This window comes from Mirounga leonina, unplaced genomic scaffold, assembly GCF_011800145.1.
Source record: "Mirounga leonina isolate KUSES-001 unplaced genomic scaffold, KU_Mleo_1.0 Mir_150, whole genome shotgun sequence".
NCBI lineage: Eukaryota > Metazoa > Chordata > Mammalia > Carnivora > Phocidae > Mirounga > Mirounga leonina.
In genome coordinates, this window is record NW_023270374.1 from 27,958,940 (window position 1) to 27,976,464 (window position 17,525).

The 17,525-nt window shown below is 45.3% G+C and overlaps 1 protein-coding gene and 1 long non-coding RNA gene across 7 annotated transcripts in view; one reads left to right on the top strand and one right to left on the bottom strand.

Moving 5' to 3' along the window:
* Positions 1–16,918, top strand: part of DLGAP4 (DLG associated protein 4) — an 81,945-nt gene extending 65,027 nt beyond the window's left edge. For all 6 annotated transcript variants that reach the window (XM_035006240.1, XM_035006241.1, XM_035006245.1 and 3 more), the window contains 3 exons: positions 14,689–14,780; positions 15,703–15,858; positions 16,643–16,918. In XM_035006240.1, coding sequence (XP_034862131.1) covers positions 14,689–14,780; positions 15,703–15,858; positions 16,643–16,861 — 467 coding nt within the window. In that variant the 3' untranslated portion in view covers positions 16,862–16,918. The remainder of the gene's footprint in view (positions 1–14,688; positions 14,781–15,702; positions 15,859–16,642) is intronic.
* The window catches only part of LOC118011446, a 111,773-nt gene that overhangs the window by 26,278 nt on the left and 67,970 nt on the right, over positions 1–17,525 (bottom strand). The window lies entirely within an intron of this gene.

Below are 17,525 nucleotides of genomic sequence, written 5' to 3' on the forward strand. Positions count from 1 at the left end.
TCCATGATGGTTTTACATATTTTTATTAGGCTTATTTCTTGGTGCTATCTAGGTGGGTTTTTTTTTTAATAGTCAAATCAATCAGTTTTCCCTTTTGCGTATTCTGATTAGTTATTTTGAGATCTGTACGTTGATCTCATGTGCAGCCACCTTGTATAACTCTGCTCTCTTGGATTTACATCATAAATAACATCTGGTATAATGACAATTTTGTGTCTAATTTTACTGTGTCTCATGCATCTCGTGGCCAACTGTGGGAGCGTCAGGACACTGTGGGACAGTAGGAAGAAAGTAGCACCCCCTCCCTGGTCCTGACCTTTCTCATTCTGTGAATATTTACTGGCACTTTTTCTAGCTTCGGGGGAGAAGGCAGTGAGCAAAACCAAGCCCCTGCCCTCGTGGAGCCTATGTTCTCATGGGGCGAGACAGAAAATAACCAAATAAGCAAACAACATGGAAGATGTTTAGACGCGCAACAGAGAAAACAGCACAGAAAGCAGGACAGTTAGGGCTGCGGGGGTCAGGCGGTGTGGCCGTCCCCACGGCGTGGCGGGGAAGGAAACCCGATGCAAGGGAGAGAGCAGCAGCAATCCCGGAGGCCTGGAGGGCAGAGGCAGGGGCACGGGCAGGGATCGAGAGCTCCTGGGGCGGGCGGGTGTCTGACGGGCTCCAGGCCCGGGGAGCGGCCGGTCTGGCTGCACCAGCAAGCAGGGCGTGGGAGATGGAGCCGGGGCAGTGGCGCCCCACATCACCCAGGGCCTCAGCGAGGGTAGGAAAGGCTTGGCTTTTCTCTCAGAGGAGAACTCACGGGAGAGCTTTGAGTGCTGCAACTTGACATTCTTTTTTAAAAGGGTGAATCTGGTTTCTCTGTTCAAAGGAGAGTGGAGTGAGGGGCACAGGTGGAAGGTGGGAGGAAGGAGGAGGATGTCACCATAATCTGGGTCAGACAAGATGGTAGTGGCCACGGAGCACTTCTGAGAGAGGGGACAGTTCTGGATACATTGGAAAGGCAGAGCAGATTTCCTGACAGATTGGGTACAGAACAGGAGTGAAAGGAGTCAAAACCGGTTTGGAATGTGGGTGACAGAAAGGACAGAGGTGCTCCTGGGATAGGGAAGACTAGGATAAATACCAGGAGCAGAGTCGGGAGTTCAGTTTCCAGCATGTTAAATGCGGCGCGCATCACCCGCTATCGGAGTGGAGCTGTCAAGCGGGCGGCTGGATACAGGAGCCGGAGAAGGCCCGGCCTTGAAGATTCTACTGGGAGTCCTCGGAGTATGCGTTGAGGTCAGAAATGAGATGGCAGGGGCGACTGGGTGGCTCAGTCAAGCGTCCCGCTCTTGGTTTCGGCTCAGGTCATGATCTCATTGGTCAGGAGACTGAGCCCCGTGTGGAGTTCGCGCTCAGCAGGGAATCTGCTTGAGATTCTCTTACTCCACCCCTCTCCCCACTCACACATATGCGCTCTCTCCCCTCCCTCCCTAAAATAAATAAATCTTTAAAAAAAAAAAAAAGAAAAGAGATGGCAAAGCCTAAGGAGTGGAGACATGAACACTGAATGGTGGGAAAGGAGTGCCCAGTGAGGTGGGAGGGAAGGCAACTGGAATGCACCTGAAGAGTTTTCTAGAAGAGAGACTGCTGGGTCAGATGCTCCCGCTGCTGTGGGCACCACGGGTTAGATCTAGAGACGGAAGGTCATTGGAGACCTTGAAGAAGGGGCCTGCTGTGGTGGAAGGGGGCTGGTAGGCACAGGGGGGGCCTGACTGGAGAAGGGTTAAGGGAAAACAGTAGTAATTGGAGACAGCAAGTATAAACAATCGTATGGATGACTTTTTCTGTATAGGGAACCAAGAAATGAAGGGATACAGAGTCAGAAGACAGGGTTGGGGGTTTTTGTTCCTTTTGTTTTTAAACGGAGTGATATAAGCATGTTTAAATGTTGTTGAATGGGGCGCCTGGGTGGCTCAGTCGTTAAGTATCTGCCTTCGGCTCAAGTCATGGTCCCAGGGTCCTGGGATCGAGCCCCGCATCGGGCTCCCTGCTCAGTGGGAAGCCTGCTTCTCCCTCTCCCACTCCCCCTGCTTGTGTTCCCTCTCTGGCTGTCTTTCTCTCTGTCAAATAAATAAAACCTTAAAAAATAAATAAATAAATAAATGTTGTTGAATGACCTTGTAGGGAAGGGGAAATTCGTCATGCCAGAGAGAAAGGGTACAGCTAGGGTGGTCTTCTTAGGTGAGTGAGAAGAAACTGAATTAGTGCCCAAGTGGGAAACAGGCAGTTGCAGGGAGTGTTTGAGGGGTGCAGAGTTTAGGATTGTGATAGTCCTGGTGAATGGATAGTACTCCACTCTGTTTCTCTGGATGTATGTCATGTTCTGCTTTAAAGTCTTACGTGTCGTGTGTTCTGCAGCACAGCTGTCCTGTGGCTGTGGTCTGTCTGGGATACCACGTCTTTCCGGGTGCTTACTTTCAACCTCTCTCTCACTGTCCTTACAATCATATCTCCTATAATCAGCGTATGTCTGGATTTTGAGTTTTGTCCAGTCTGTTAATTTTTACTTCAGAAGTAGACCATGTAGTCCATTTACAACGGGATTTCTATATACTTGGGGTTGTTCCTACCATGTTATTTTGTGGTATCTGTTCTATTTTTTGAGGTTTTTTTTTTTTTCTCTCTCTTGCCTTCTTTTGGATTAACATGCTCCTCTCCTGCTCCTCTTGTATTGAGGCTGTATTAATTGGTATTAAGCTTGCCTACAAATAACATTTAAAAAAGAAAAAGTGGTTTGAACAAGACTGTTCATATCTCTCAAGTTCAAGAATGTCTGAGATAGGAATGCTAGAGCCCCAGGCTTGCTTTTTCTGAGGTTTGATGTCATAAAATTGGCTTCCATTCACCAAATCTTACTATTCTGGGTGCCTGAGTGGCTGGTCAGTTGAGTGCCCGACTCTTGATTTCAGCTCAGGTCATGATCTCAGGGTCCTGGGATCGAGCCGCATGTCAGGCTCCACACTCAGCTTAGAGTCTGTTTCTCCTTTTCCCTCTGCTCCTCCCCCAGCTCGCGCTTACCCTCTCTCTCTCTCAAATAAATAAAATCTTTAAAAAAAAAAAAAAATCTTCTAATCATTCAAAGTGGCTGCTGGGTTCCAGAAGTGCCAAGTGCATTCCAGCCAGCAAAGGCACCAGGAGCATACAGGAGCAGCTCGGCCCCACACACTACTTTTTCCACCCACTTCATTGCTTGTTGCAAGGGTAGCCAAGGGAATGCTTGGGTCCAGGCTGCTGTGTGCCCGGTTACAAATTGAAGGTCCCTATACATCTTGTTTTCAGAATCCTGTGCTGTGCTTAGCAGAGTGTGCACATTATAGAGATGCGACATAATACCAGTCAGAGAAGTCCTTATTCTAATCCTGATTCTAGTATAGCTTGTTTTGGGGTTCTTTTTTTTTTTTTTTTTACTTACTTATTTGACAGAGAGAGAGACACAGCGAGAGAGGGAACACGAGCAGGGGGAGTGGGAGAGGGAGAAGCAGGCTTCCTGCTGAGCAGAGAGCCCGATGCGGGACTCGATCCCAGGATCCCAGGATCATGACCTGAGCTGAAGGCAAACGCTTAACAACTGAGCCACCCAGGCGCCCCTTGTTTTGGGGTTCTGATCTTGTGCATACCCTGCCTGTTTTCCATTTGACAATACTTTGTCCTAGAAAATCACACTATGCCTAAGAAATTTCTGTATTTTTACCTTATTTGAATACAATTTGCTATTTGACATGAAGAAAAGAATCTCAGAGGTGCTATTTCTGAGGGATAAAGAGAAACAAACATTGGAGACAACTAGCCGTAACTACCACAGGAGTTACACGCTGCACTTCTATTCTTTCAGCCCTTAAAATCTTAACATTAAATTATTTAACATCTTTACCTTTCTCCCAGACAACACAAGGACCTTAAGATACGATTTATCTAATTGTTTTCAGTGGTTTTTAGTATATTCACAGAGTTGTGCAGCCATCATCACTACCTAATTTTAGAAAATTTTCATCACACCAAAAAGAAACCTTGTACCCATGGAGTCGTCATTCCCTACCCCTCTCTCCTGCGCCCTCCCACCTTAGGCAAACACTAATCTGCTTTCTTAATGGATTTTCCTATTCTAGACATTTCATATAAATGGAATCACACAATATATGTGGTCTTTTGTGGCTGGCTTCTTTCGTTTTGCATATTTTTGAGGTTTATCCATGTTATAAATTAGTATTCCGTTCCTTCTAATTGCTGAATAAAATTCCATTGTATGGATATACTGTATTTTCCTTATGCATTTGTCAGTTTTCTCCATTTTTTTGGCTATTAGGTATTCTTTGAAACATAAAAGTTTAATTTTAGTGAAGTCCAACTTTTTTTTCTTTGATTGCTTGCAATTTTGGTGTCAGGTCTAAGAAACCATTGCCTAATCCAGGATCTTGAAGATTTACTCCTATTTGCTTCTAAGAGTTTTATAATTTTAGCTGTTACATTTATGTCTGTGAGTTAATTTCTGTGTACGGTGTGAGGTGTATGGGTCCACTTTTAATCTTTTACATTTGGATATCCAGTTGTCCCAGTACCATTTGTTAGAGTAACTGTCCCTTCCCCATTGAATGGTTCAGGTCATGATCCTGGAGTCCTGGAATTGAGCCCCGCATTGGGCTCCCTGCTCAGTGGGGAGTCTGCTTCTCCCTCTGCCCCTCCCCTTGCTCCTCTCTCTCTCGCTCTCGCTTGCTCTCTCATATAAATCAATAAATAAATCTTAAAAAAAAATGACAAATTGTTTTCTGAAGTGATTATACCAATTTATTATTTCCTCAGCACTGTGTCGATGTACCCAGTGCTCTACATCTTTGCTTATACTTAGTACATCAGGTTATTTTCAATCTACAGATATGAAACAGTGGTTATAATTTGCATTTCATTGTTACTAATGACACTCAGCATCTTTTCACATATTAGTCATTCATGGTTTCTTCCCCTGTGAAATTCCTGTTCATGTTTTGTTTTGTTTTGTTTTGTTTTTTAAGATTTTATTTATTTGAGAGAGAGAGAATGAGAGAGCACGAGAGGGAAGAGGGAAGAGGGAGAAGCAGACCCCCTGCTGAGCAGGGAGCCCGATGTGGGACTCGATCCCGGGACTCCAGGATCATGACCTGAGCCGAAGGCAGTCGCTTAACCAACTGAGCCACCTAGGCACCCCCCTGTTCATGTTTTTTCCCCATTTTTCTGTTAAGTTGTCTGCCTTTTTCTTACTGCCTCATAGGTGATATTTATATATCTGGATTCTGGAACTTTTGTCAATTTCTATATATGGTAAATATCTTCTCCCAGTTTGTGACTTGTCTTTTCACTTTCTTTATGGCATCTTCTAAGTAAACAGATATTCTTAATTTTAATGTAAAATTTCCTTTTATGATTTTTACTTTTTTATATCTGAAGAAATCCATCCTTCTCCAAAAATCAAAAAGATATTTTACTGTATTCTTGGGATACCTGGCTGGCTCAGTCAGTGGTCCATGTGGCTCTTGATCTCAGGGTTGTGGGTTCAAGCCCCACATTGGGTATAGAGATTGCTTAAATAAATAAACTTCAAAAAAATTTTTAAAATGTGTGTATGTGTATATATATATATTATATATATACACACACACATATACACATATATTTTAAAGATTTTATTTTTAAATAATCTCTACAAGTGGGGCTCAAATTCACAACCCCGAGATGAAGTCACACGTTCCACCAACTGAACCAGCCAGCCGGGTGTCCCTCAAAAGATATTTTACTCTTTTCTTGTAATAGTTTTCATCTTCCCCGTATAAGTCTTCAATCCCTTAGAATTGATTTGTCTGCAATGGAGTCAGATAAGGCTCTACGTTAATTTTTTCTTATTGGATAATGATGTATTAAAATGTTTGTCCTTGTTCTGTTAACACGCAGTACAACTCTGACAAATATCAGGTTTCCTGTATGTGTTGATCTGTTTCTGAGCTTTCTATTTTGTTCATTAGTCTACACCTAAGCCCACACTTTCTTCATTGTTATAACTGTACAAGGAATCTTTTTTTTTTTTAAGATTTATTTATTTATTTATTTATTTGACAGAGAGAGAGAGAGACCGCGAGAGTGGGAACACAAGCAGGGGGAGTGAGAGAGAAGCAGGCTTCCCGCTGAGCAGGGAGCCCGATGCGGGGCTCGATTCCAGGACCCTGGGATCATGACCTGAGCCGAAGGCGGTCGCTTAACCAACTGAGCCACCCAGGCTCCCCTGGAATCTTGATAATAGGAAGGACAAGCTCCCCATTCTTCAAGAGTATGTTGGCTAATCTTGGCTCTCTGCTTTCCCATATAAATTTCAGAATCAGCTTTTCAAATTCCATGTTGAGATTTTGATTGGAATTATATTAAATCTGTAGATCAATTTGGGGTAAGATGACATCTTTATAAAATTAAGTCTTTGCTATCCAAGAACATGATTGTGTCTCCATTTAGGTCTTCTTTACTGTCAATTAGATTTTGTATTTCCTCCATAAGATTTAGTATTTTCATTTCACAGGGATAAGCTGTATTTTTTGTTAATGTATTTTGTTTATTGTTAATGAAATGCTCTTGACCTTTATGGTGATGTTATATCTAGAAACTTTGTTATATTCTTACTATTTGTAAATAAGGAATTGCTTTTTCAGGGGTGCCTGTCTGGCTCAGTCGGTAGAGCATGCAACTGTTGATCTCTCGGGGTGTTGAGTTCAAGCTCCATGTTGGGTGTGGAGCCTACTCAAAAAAAAGAGGAATTGCTTTTTCACATTGTACCATTGAGTATGATGTTTGCCATAGGTTTCTTGCAGATACTCTTTTTCTGGTTTAAGAAAATTGTTGAATTTAAAGGAACTTTTTTGGGCTCCTGGGTGGCTCAGATGGTTAAGCGTCTGCCTTCGGCTCAGGTCATGATCCCAGGATCCTGGGATCGAGTCCCACATCGGGTTCCCTGCTCCTTGGGAGCCTGCTTCTCCCTCTGCCTCTCTCTCTCTCTGTCTCTCATGAATAAATAAATAAAATCTTTAAAAATAAATAAATAAAAATAAAGAAACTTTTTTACTGTATCTGTTTAGATAATCATATGGTTTCACTTTCTTAATCTAATAATGTGGTAAATTTTATTAAGAGATTTTTCTCCTTTCTTGACTTCTTTTTGGATTAACCAGGTATTTCCACCTTTCTCCTGTTAGCTTATTATTCTTTTAGTAGTTACTCTGCAGATTACAACCTGCATCTTTGACTTTGTAAAGATTACCTTTACCACTTCACAGATGATGTAAGGACCTTAGAACACTTTTATTCCCTTCCTGACTTGTGTACTATTGCTGTGAAGTGTTACAGTTCTATAAATAGTCTAGCTGCTACAAGACTTTGTTTTATGAAATCAATATTACAATGAATATTTACTTAGCTTTACCTACCTTTTTTTTTTTTAAACCTCTTCTTTTACTCTTCACTCCTTTATTTCTATCCTTCTACTTAGAATCATTTTCATTCCTAAAGAACTAAAGCAAGGGGCACCTGGGTGGCTCAGTTGGTTAAGCATCCAACTCTTGATTTTGGCTCAGGCCATGATCTGAGCGTCCTGGGATGGAGCCCTACATCAGGCTCTGCACTCAGCTGGGAGTCTACTTGAGGATTCTGTCTCTCCCTCTGCCCCTTCCCCCACTTGCATGCACTCTCTCAAATAATCTTGTTTGTTTTTTTTTTAAGATTTATTTATTTGACAGAGAGATAGCAAGAGCAGGACACAAGGCAGGGGAAATGGGAGAGGGAGAAGCAGGCTTCCCACTGAGCAGGGAGCCTGATGCAGGGCTCGATCCCAGGACCCCAGGATCATGACCTGAGCTGAAGGCAGACGCTTAACGACTGAGCCACCCAGGTGCCCCCTCAATCTTTTAAAAAATATTAAAAAACTAAAGCAAAAGAACTCTGCTCAGTATTTTAATGCAGTATTTGTCTTAAAATGTCTGTATTTGTCCCCCCACCTTTTTTTCAGTAGTATTTTTGCTAAGAATTGTAGGTTGGTATTGATCTTTCAATACTTTACGTCTTTGATTATGTTCTGATTCCCAGCCTTTCTATTAGTCATCTGTCAGTCTTCCTGCTACTCCGTTGAAGAATCATTTGTTTCTCTCCTCTGTCTGCTTTTAAGATTTTCTCCTTGTGTTGTAGTTTTATCGGTTTTACTGTGATACGTAGGTGTGGTTTTCTTTGCCCAGTTTGATGTTCACAGGGTTTCCTGAATCTTGGGCTTTCCTAACTTTCATCGGTTTCAGACAAGTCCTAGCCATTATTTCCTCAGATTTCTGCTCCATTTTATTTCTTCTCTCATGTGGGTGCCAATGACACATACGTTAGACGGCCATGTTTTATGTTTCTTCATCCTCTTTTCTGTATTTTCCCTTTTATTTTCCTGCTCAGGGCCTCAGTCTGGATATTTCCTGCTGGATTATTTTATAGGTCAGCTGTAACTAATGTATTAAACCCATCTCTTTGCAGTCCTAGTTTCAGTTACTCTTATTTTTTAATTCTAGAGTTTCCATTTGATTCTTTTTGATCGATTCTTGTTCTCTGCTGATATTCTTCATCTTGCCACATATTTCCTTGGACATATTCAGTTATTTAACACCCTTGTCCAGTAACTCCAGTATCTACATCCCCTATGGGTCTTTTTTCTGTTTTCTCTCTTTTGGTGTGCAGTCATTTGGTCCCTTGTCTGCTATGCTTGGTAATTTTTATTCAGAAACTATATATGAAAACAACTTGGCTCAGGATGATTTTCTGTTCTTCAAGAAAGGATTTACTTTTCCTTCTTGCGGGCAATCAGAGCAGGGCCAGATCAACTTAATCCAGTAGGGGATTGAACTGTTTCAGAGCTGGGTGTTTTGAGACAGTCTATTTCTACTTATCCTCATCCTAGTGTGCACTCTCCAGGGAATCCCAGAGATAGCCTGTGGTATGTTGGAAGCCCCTCCTCCCTGGCAGACGATGAACTCCAATTCTCATCTCTCCCACTCAAGACTACGGGAAGCATTGCTTAGCCTAATGCACTCTCCTGACCTCGGTAGTTCTGAATCCAGTTTTGTTTTCCCTCTCCCTATGAAACTGCCTCAGGCTCTGCTCAGCTTCTCAGTCTCCTAAGCACCACCTTCTGCTTGGTTTCTCGGCCTCTCAGCATTGTGCTGCTTATAAATTGGGAGATGCCACAGGGTACAAGCAGTGCAGAATATCAAACTTGCCTGAATATTGTTTCCCTTCTTGCTGGGATCTTAGCCTCTCAGATTCTGGTTGCTTTGGTAATTTTTCGATGCCCTTAAAGTGTCTGGGTTTTGTTTTGTTTTGTTTTGATTATTTATTTATTTATTTGAGAGAGAGAGAGAATGAGAGAGAGCACATGAGAGGGGTTAGGGTCAGAGGGAGCAGCAGACTCCCTGCCGAGCAGGGAGCCCGATGTGGGACTCGATCCAAGGACTCCAGGATCATGACCTGAGCTGAAGGCAGTCGCTTAACCAACTGAGCCACCCAGGCGCCCCCTAAAAGAACCTTCTGTTTCTGGGGTTTTGTTTTGGTTTGTGTTTTACTTAGTTTTTTCACTTGTTCCTTGTGGGAGGGTTCGGTTTGTCTCCTGCTAACTGGTTTTTCACGGCCAGAATCAGAAGTCATTAGAATTTTCTAATGTTGTATCAGTCTTGTATTACCAGAATAAACCCAGATGCATAATGATATATTATTAGTATATTAATGGGCTTGATTTGATAATATCTGACTTAATAATTTTGCCTTTGTTCATGAGAGTTGGCTGGTAATTTTCCTTTCTCATACTTGTCCTATTTTAGCATAAAGGTTATCTAGCTTCATAAAATGAGTTTGAGATGTTTCCTCTATTCATATGCTTTTTTGTTTAAGAACAAAATTATCTTTTATTTCACTGTTTCTTAGAATTTTTAAAAAAATATCTTTTCGGGGCGCCTGGGTGGCTCAGTCGTTAAGTGTCTGCCTTCGGCTCAGGTCGTGATCGCAGGGTCCTGGGATCGAGCCCCGCATCGGGCTCCCTGCTCCGCGGGAAGCCTGCTTCTCCCTCTGCCACTCCCCCTGCTTGTGTTCCCTCTCTCGCTGTGTCTCTCTCTTCAAATAAATAAATAAAATCTTTAAAAATATATATATATATCTTTTCCAGGGGCACCTGGGTGGCTCAGTCAGTTAGGCGTCTGCCTTCAGCTCTGGTCATGATCCCAGGGTCCTGGGATGGAGTCCCACGTCAGGCTCTCTGCTCAGCCGGGAGCCTGCTTCTCCCTCTGCCTCTGCCTGCCGCTCCCCCTGCTTGTGCACGTGCTGTCTCTCTGTCAAATAAATAAAATGTTTAAAAAAATATATTTTCCAGGGGCACCTGGCTGGCTCAGTTGGTGAAATGTGCGACTCTTAATCTTGGAGTCATGAGGGCGCCTGGGTGGCTCAGTTGGTTAAGCGACTGCCTTCGGCTCAGGTCATGATCCTGGAGTCCTGGGATCGAGTCCCGCATCAGGCTCCCTGCTCAGCAGGGGTTCTGCTTCTCCCTCTGACCCTCCCCACTCTCATGCTCTATCTCATTCTCTCTCTCAAATAAATAAATAAAATCTTAAAAAAAAAAAAATCTTGGGAGTCATGAGTCCAAGCCCCATGTTGGGTATAAAGATTACTTTAAAATCTTTTAAAAATATATATCTTTTCTACTATGGTTATGTCATATGGTTCTTTTTCTGTTCATATTTTTTGTTTGCACCTGTCTCCTTTTTATTTTGATCAGTCTGGCAGGGTTTGTTAATTTTATTAACCTCTATTATTATATGTTGGTTTATTTATTAAATTTCTCCTGTCTTTGGGCTCATTGTATTGTTCCTTCACTAATGTCTTAAATTGGGTACATTTTTTTCAGCCTGTCCTTTTTAAAAATATGTTTTGAAACCTCTGGATTTCCCTTTAAGTACTACTTTAGCCATATCTAACAAGTTAGGACATGTAATATTTCTAACTTCCACTGTGATTTCCTTCACCCGTGGGTTATTTAGAAATTTATGTTTTTGTTTTTTAAATAAACTCTACACCCAACGTGGGGCTCAAAATCACGACCTCGAGATCGAGTCACACGCTTTACCAGCTGAGCCAGTCAGGTGCCCCTATTTTTGTGTTTTTAAACATAAGAGTTTATATATGAGAACTTCAATCCTTTTTTATGGCTGAGTAATATTCCATTGTATGTATATACCATTTTATCCATTTATTTTTTCTAAAGATTTTATTTATTGATTTTTTTGAGAGAGAGAGCGCACAAGAGGGGGGAAGGGAGAAGCAGACTCCCCGCTGAGCAGGGAGTCCGATGCGGGGCTCAACCCTGGGACTCTGTGATCATAATCTGAGCCAAAAGCAGTCGCTCAACCATCTGAGTCACCCAGGCGCCCCTCCATTCACCTCCTGATGAGCACTCGGGTGGCTTCCACCTTTGACTATTGTGGACATCAACACTATGCTATCGGCACACAGGTAACCTGTTTACTCTCTCTCTTTCCCGTTCTTTGGGGGCATATACGTAGGAGTGGAATTTTTTAGTTATATGGGCATTGGATGTTTGACTGTTGGAGGAACTGCCAGACCACAGCAGCTGCGCCATTTTACATTCCCACCAGTGAGGCACAAGGGTTCTCGTTTCCCCACATCTGTGCCAACTTTGGTCTTCTGGTTTGGGAGGTTTTATTTTATTAACAGCCATACGGATGCGTGTGAAGTAGTGTCTCATGGTTTTGATTTGCAGCTCCCTAATGGCTAGCAATGCTGAAGAGAAGCTTACTGACCACTGGTGTCATCTTTGGAAAAATGTCTGTTCAGCTCCTTGCTCCTTTTTTAACTGGACTATCTTTCTATTGCTGAGCTGTAGGAGTTCTTTATATTGTCTGGATGTTAACCCTTTGTTAGATATGTAATTTGCAAGTAATTTTCCCATTATGAGGGTTGTCATTCCACTTTCCTCATAGTATCCTTTGATACATAAAAGCTTTATTTTACTGAAGCCAGATTTATCTTTTGTTGCCTGTGCTTTGGGGGTTTTAAACTACTGCCCAATCCAAGGTCAGGAAGATTTACTGCTTTTATCTAAGAGTTTTATAGTTTTTGCTCTTAGATGCCTTCTTCAGGGTCCAGCTTCATTCTTTTGCTTGTGGGTAGTTTTTCCAGCACTCTGCTGAAGAGACTGTCTTTCCCCATCCACACTCATTCTGGAATGACAGAATACTACATGCAGAGACACTCACTCAATACTTTTCCGTTGTTGTAGTTGAGAAATTTGCTGTTGAATTCATTTCTTTAGCAGAAAGATTGTTTTTAATTTTTCCTTGCCCTTTGGCTGCTTTTTAAGAGCTTCTCAGTGTCTTCCGTTTTACTGTCAGTGTGAATTTGCTTGGGATTCATTTGGCTTCCTGAATGCCAGGTGTCACTAGCCATTTCTGGAAAGTTCTATATCATGAGCTCTTTGTATGTGTCTTCTCTTCCATTCCCTCTGTCCTCTTCTTGTAGAGCTGACCGGTGTACATGGAGGCCCACTCTCTTCAATATCTCTCAGCCCCTGATCATCTCTTCTTTTTCATATTTAGTTGCTGCTTTTATTTCTTAAAAACTGAGGTGCCCAAGTGCAATCTTTTTTTTTTTTTTTTAAAGATTTTATTTATTTGAGAGAGAGACACAGCGAGAGAGGGAACACGAGCAGGGGGAGTGGGAGAGGGAGCAGCAGGCTTCCCGCGGAGCAGGGAGCCCGATGCGGGGCTCAATCCCAGGACCCTGGGATCATGACCTGAGCTGAAGGCAGACGCTTAACCGGCTGAGCCACCCAGGCGCCCCCGAGGGCAATCTTATGGTTGGGAATTCTCAGGAGAGACCTTCCCTTTTATTCCTTCTCTACTCTAGACCAAATGTCTCCACTACCTGCCTTGAGAAAGGAGGTGAGGAGTGGCTCATTTTATTCCCGGCAGCTTAGCTATTCATTAAAAAGACATCTTGTTTTGTTACCAAGCAGTCGAAGTGTTTCACACCAGGAGCCTTTTTGCTCCTCTTCTCGTCCTCGGGGCCTGGAGGCGGGCTTTACTCCACGGTGGCCCTGGTTTCTGTGACGGTGACAGCCTGGCTTTTCTCTTGTGCGCTAGTTCCAAGCTCCGTTGTCTCTCCCTCTTCTCAGAGCACCTCCATCCTGGCCTCGAACGACCGCTTGACATATTCATGGCTTTTCATCATTTTCTAGCAACAACTTTCTGGGGAGTGTTCATGTGCCATTTGCTGTTCCTGTCATTGGTGTAGCTCCTTTTTACTTACTTTCAAAATTCTTCCTCGATGAGCTCGTGTAAAGTAGATCACTGTGAGAGAGGGGCCAGGCCTGCATCCCAGGAGGACAGGAGTTTCTAAGACACAGGGACGGGGGCTGTGTTCAGCCTCGTCTTCTCTCCCGTTACGATGCAAAGGCCCCCACCCCTTGGTGTTGAACCAGGTTCAGGAAAGCTCTTGGTGCAGTCGCACCCCCTTTTCATTTCAAATAAGAGATGACTAGCTTCTCCCATCAAGGCATGCTGCTTTGGAGAACTCAAAACTGCCACCTCAGTCCAGACTTGCAGCCCACGTCACACCCAGTGCTGCTGAGTTCTGTCACAGGAGAGTTCAGTGTCGATTTCTTCTTTACTCTGTTTTGCTTCACAGGAATTCTCTGGTGCCTGAGAAATAGTACTGGCTTTATGCCACAACTACTAAAAGAACCTTTTTTTTTTTTTTAAAGATTTTATTGATTTATTTGACAGAGAGAGATACAGCGAGAGACGGAACACAAGCAGGGGGAGTGGGAGAGGGAGAAGGAGAAGCAGGCTCCTTGCTGAGCAGGGAGCCCGATGCGGGGCTCGATCCCAGGACTCTGGGATCATGACCTGAGCCGAAGGCAGACGCTTAACGACTGAGCCACCCAGGCGCCCCCTAAAAGAACCTTCTGTTCCTGGGCTGAGCCCTTCATGGCTAACTTGCCTGTTGGAATCTATTTGCTTATATTTTACGAGACTTTTACAATTATGTTCAGAATGAAAGTGGTCTATTCTTGGCATGTCCTATCTGTTCTCAGGGCTCCTGAAATGAGCGGTGTCATTTCCTATGTTTATGGACTCTCCGGAACAGTCTGAGTATATAATACCAGGATTTTCCGTTCCTTGAAGGTTTTATCAAATGTCACCTGTAAAACTACATAGTTGAGCTTGGTTCCTTTTTCTGGGAAGATTTTTAACTTCTGCTTCAGTTTTTTAAAAACAGCTTTGGTCTAATAAGATTTTCTGTTTCTTCTTGACTCTATGATAATTCATGTTTTCCTGGAAATTTTTTCCATTTAAACTCAATTTTCAAATCTATTGCCATAAAATATCCGTAGGAACTACGGCATGGGGCTCACTTTATCTGTACTGTTTGCATTTTTCACGAGAGCAGATTAAAGTGGGTGTAAAATGAAGACCAGATGCCATTCACCAAATGATGACTGGTAACCTAGGGGGTGGGGGATAAAAGCCCCGATCCTGCCTTCTACCCCAACAAACCCTGTGCTCTGCTCAGTCTCTACCTTCTCTTTCTCAGTCTTAGGAAAAGTCCTCAGTGCTGTGGGCAGTGCCCAGCTACTGATGTCCCAGAAATTCCAGCAGTTCCGGGGCCTCTGTGAGCAAAACCTGGTGAGTGTGATTCTTCTTCCCCCACCGCGGGCCTCCAGCCTTTGCTGGAATTAGCCCCTCTAAGCCTCTGTGCCCTCCTCCCTAACATGGAAAAGGTGCTGGTGACGCATGTCTGTGCCTTGCACGAGGAGAGGGCCTTCCAAATTTCTAATGCCTCTTCAAATAGAAAAGCGAAGCCTGTGTGAAAAAAATCAGCACTGATTTGTGTTAAATGTGCTCTAAGACGACAGGTGAGGACTGAAGACATACCACCCCTGGCTTGCTGGGTTTCCCTCTCTTTCAACCTTCCCTGTCAGGAGGGCGGCTTTTCCTGGGGAAGCCTCGCCTCACTCCACCTGGCCAGGGGCAGCATGCTCCTAGGGCAAGTGTTTGTCTCCCGGACCTGCAGGGGTATAGCATTGGCTGGGGCAGTCACCATGAGCAGTGTGTTGTCGGAGAACAGACTAGGGGGACAGAACAGAAACCCCGTGGATTCTGTAATCCTACCCACCTGACAGGGATCTTGGCTCCTCCCCGTCTTACTGAGCCCATGGCCAGGAACTTCTGTACAATGAGAACAGCTCTCGGCCTGGCATACAGTAGGAGCATGAGGGCCTTCCTCCCAGTAGCCCTATAGTGGTGGTCAAGGCCTCAGTCCCTTGTATGTGCAGGGCCTGCTCTCACGATGGGACTGTCTTTCTCCCAAAGATCTGCCCCACCAGGGCTGGCAGTGAGCAGGAACTGGCTTCATTCCCTCCTATAGATGGGGATGGGGGAGCAAGACAAGGCTTCATTCCCTCCTATAGATGGGAATGGGGGAGCAAGACAAGGCCTCCAGAGACCCTAACCAGGGCCGGCAGGGCCACGGGGCCATACTTGGGGTGGGGTGCAGGACAAGCGTCTACCTCACTTGCCCCACTGATCCCCATTCTCCCCCCCACAGAACCCTGAAGCCAACCCACGTCCGACAGCCCAGGACCTGGCCGGGTTCTGGGATCTGCTACAGCTGTCCATCGAGGACATCAGCATGAAGTTTGATGAACTCTACCACCTCAAGGCCAACAGCTGGCAACTGGTGGAAACCCCCGAGAAGAGGAAGGTGAGCATGGAGCAGTGCGGAGGGGAAGTCCAGGGACAAATTCCTGGTCGGCACTAACGCTGCCCACATCGGTCAGTGCTGCTTGGCTCCCTTCTCCGTGTGTCGTTTTTGAGCTGGGGGCTCACGTCCATCAGTGTGCGGGGTCCATGCTCGGCTCTTGTCCAGCATGCCGCTCGCTCTGTGTCGTCCAGGCTGCCCCCTGAAGCATGTCATCCCGCCCTGCATGTTCAGAAAGGGGGTTCCTAGGAGACAGGTGCCCACAGCCCTGAGCACAGATAGACACGTGGCTGTCGGAACTCTGGAGGCAGAAGATCAGTCCTCCTGGGGCCAGCCTCTTCCGTGAGGCGCAGGCTTCCTTCTGTAAAACCGTGGCACCCAAGGACCCCTGTGGTTCTTGGGTACTGGCCGTGGCCCTGGTGAGTTCTTCTGACCCCCCGGAAGAGCCTGTGACATGTGGCCTGGGAGTCCAAGGCCCCGAACTTAAATCCCGGCTCAGGCCGTGAGACTCGGGCTCCCCGTGGTTCAAAGCAGGGGTGGGAAAGGTGCTCTGTCCGTCCCTTCCTGCTAGAACATTCTAGGATCCTAAGCTTGCTTTTTGCTCCTACGCCTTGTGCTATTCCATCATTGCTTCTTGTGGCTTTCTGATTCCACATGTGTGTTGCTTGTGCCTGACGTGGGGAGGCTGGGGTGGAGGCTGCAGCCACCAACATCGAGCGGGAGGGAGCACCCCACAAAAGGTGCACCTTTATTTTATTTTTCTTCCCTCCTCACTGTCTCACTAAAGGAAGAGAAGAAACCACCCCCTCCGGTCCCAAAGAAGCCAGCTAAATCCAAGCCGGCAGTGAGCCGCGACAAGGCCTCAGATGCCGGGGACAAGCAGCGTCAGGAGGCCCGCAAGAGACTCCTGGCAGCCAAGCGGGCAGCTTCCGTGCGGCAGAACTCAGCCACAGAGAGTGCGGACAGCATCGAGATTTATGTCCCTGAGGCCCAGACCCGACTCTGAGACCAGGAAGCAAACAATTTTAAGTCATTAAAAAAAAAAAAAAAAACCCACACAAACTAAATGTGAACGGAACACCATTTTCTCAACCTTTAAAATGGTTATTCTGTCCAGAGACCCTGAGCCAACTTTCAAATTGACGCATACAAGGGCTCACAATTTGGCTTTTTTGGGTCCCTCCCAGCTTTAGGTTATGAAGACTTCATACAAAAAAAAAAAAGTCAACAGAAACACAAAACTCTAAAACGTTTTCTCCCCTCCGGCTGGCCGCGGTGGGCTAGGTAGATGGACCTCGGCACCTCCCGGCCCAGCCTCCAGACTGCGGTCTTTTTACTTCTATCTCACGAGAACTCGCACTAGCTTGTTTACAAGACGAGGACAGTCCGAGGACAGCCTTGGGCCCCTGCCATGCCCTTCCTCCTCCTCCCGCTATCCCGCTCTGACCTTGCAGTTTCCGTTCTTCTGTTCCTCTCCTCTCCCTTCAGAGCTCACACAGGCCACCGTGGTGGCGGCCGGCTTGCCCTTGGCCCCGCGCGTCTGCCAGGCCGGAGGCCAGAGCGCCCGACGTGCGCCCCTGCCCCAGCGCTCCTCACGCTCACGCGCACATGCAGGCGCGGGCCCCGCGGTAGCAGCCAGCCCTGGGCGGGGGGGGGGGGGGGGGGGGGGG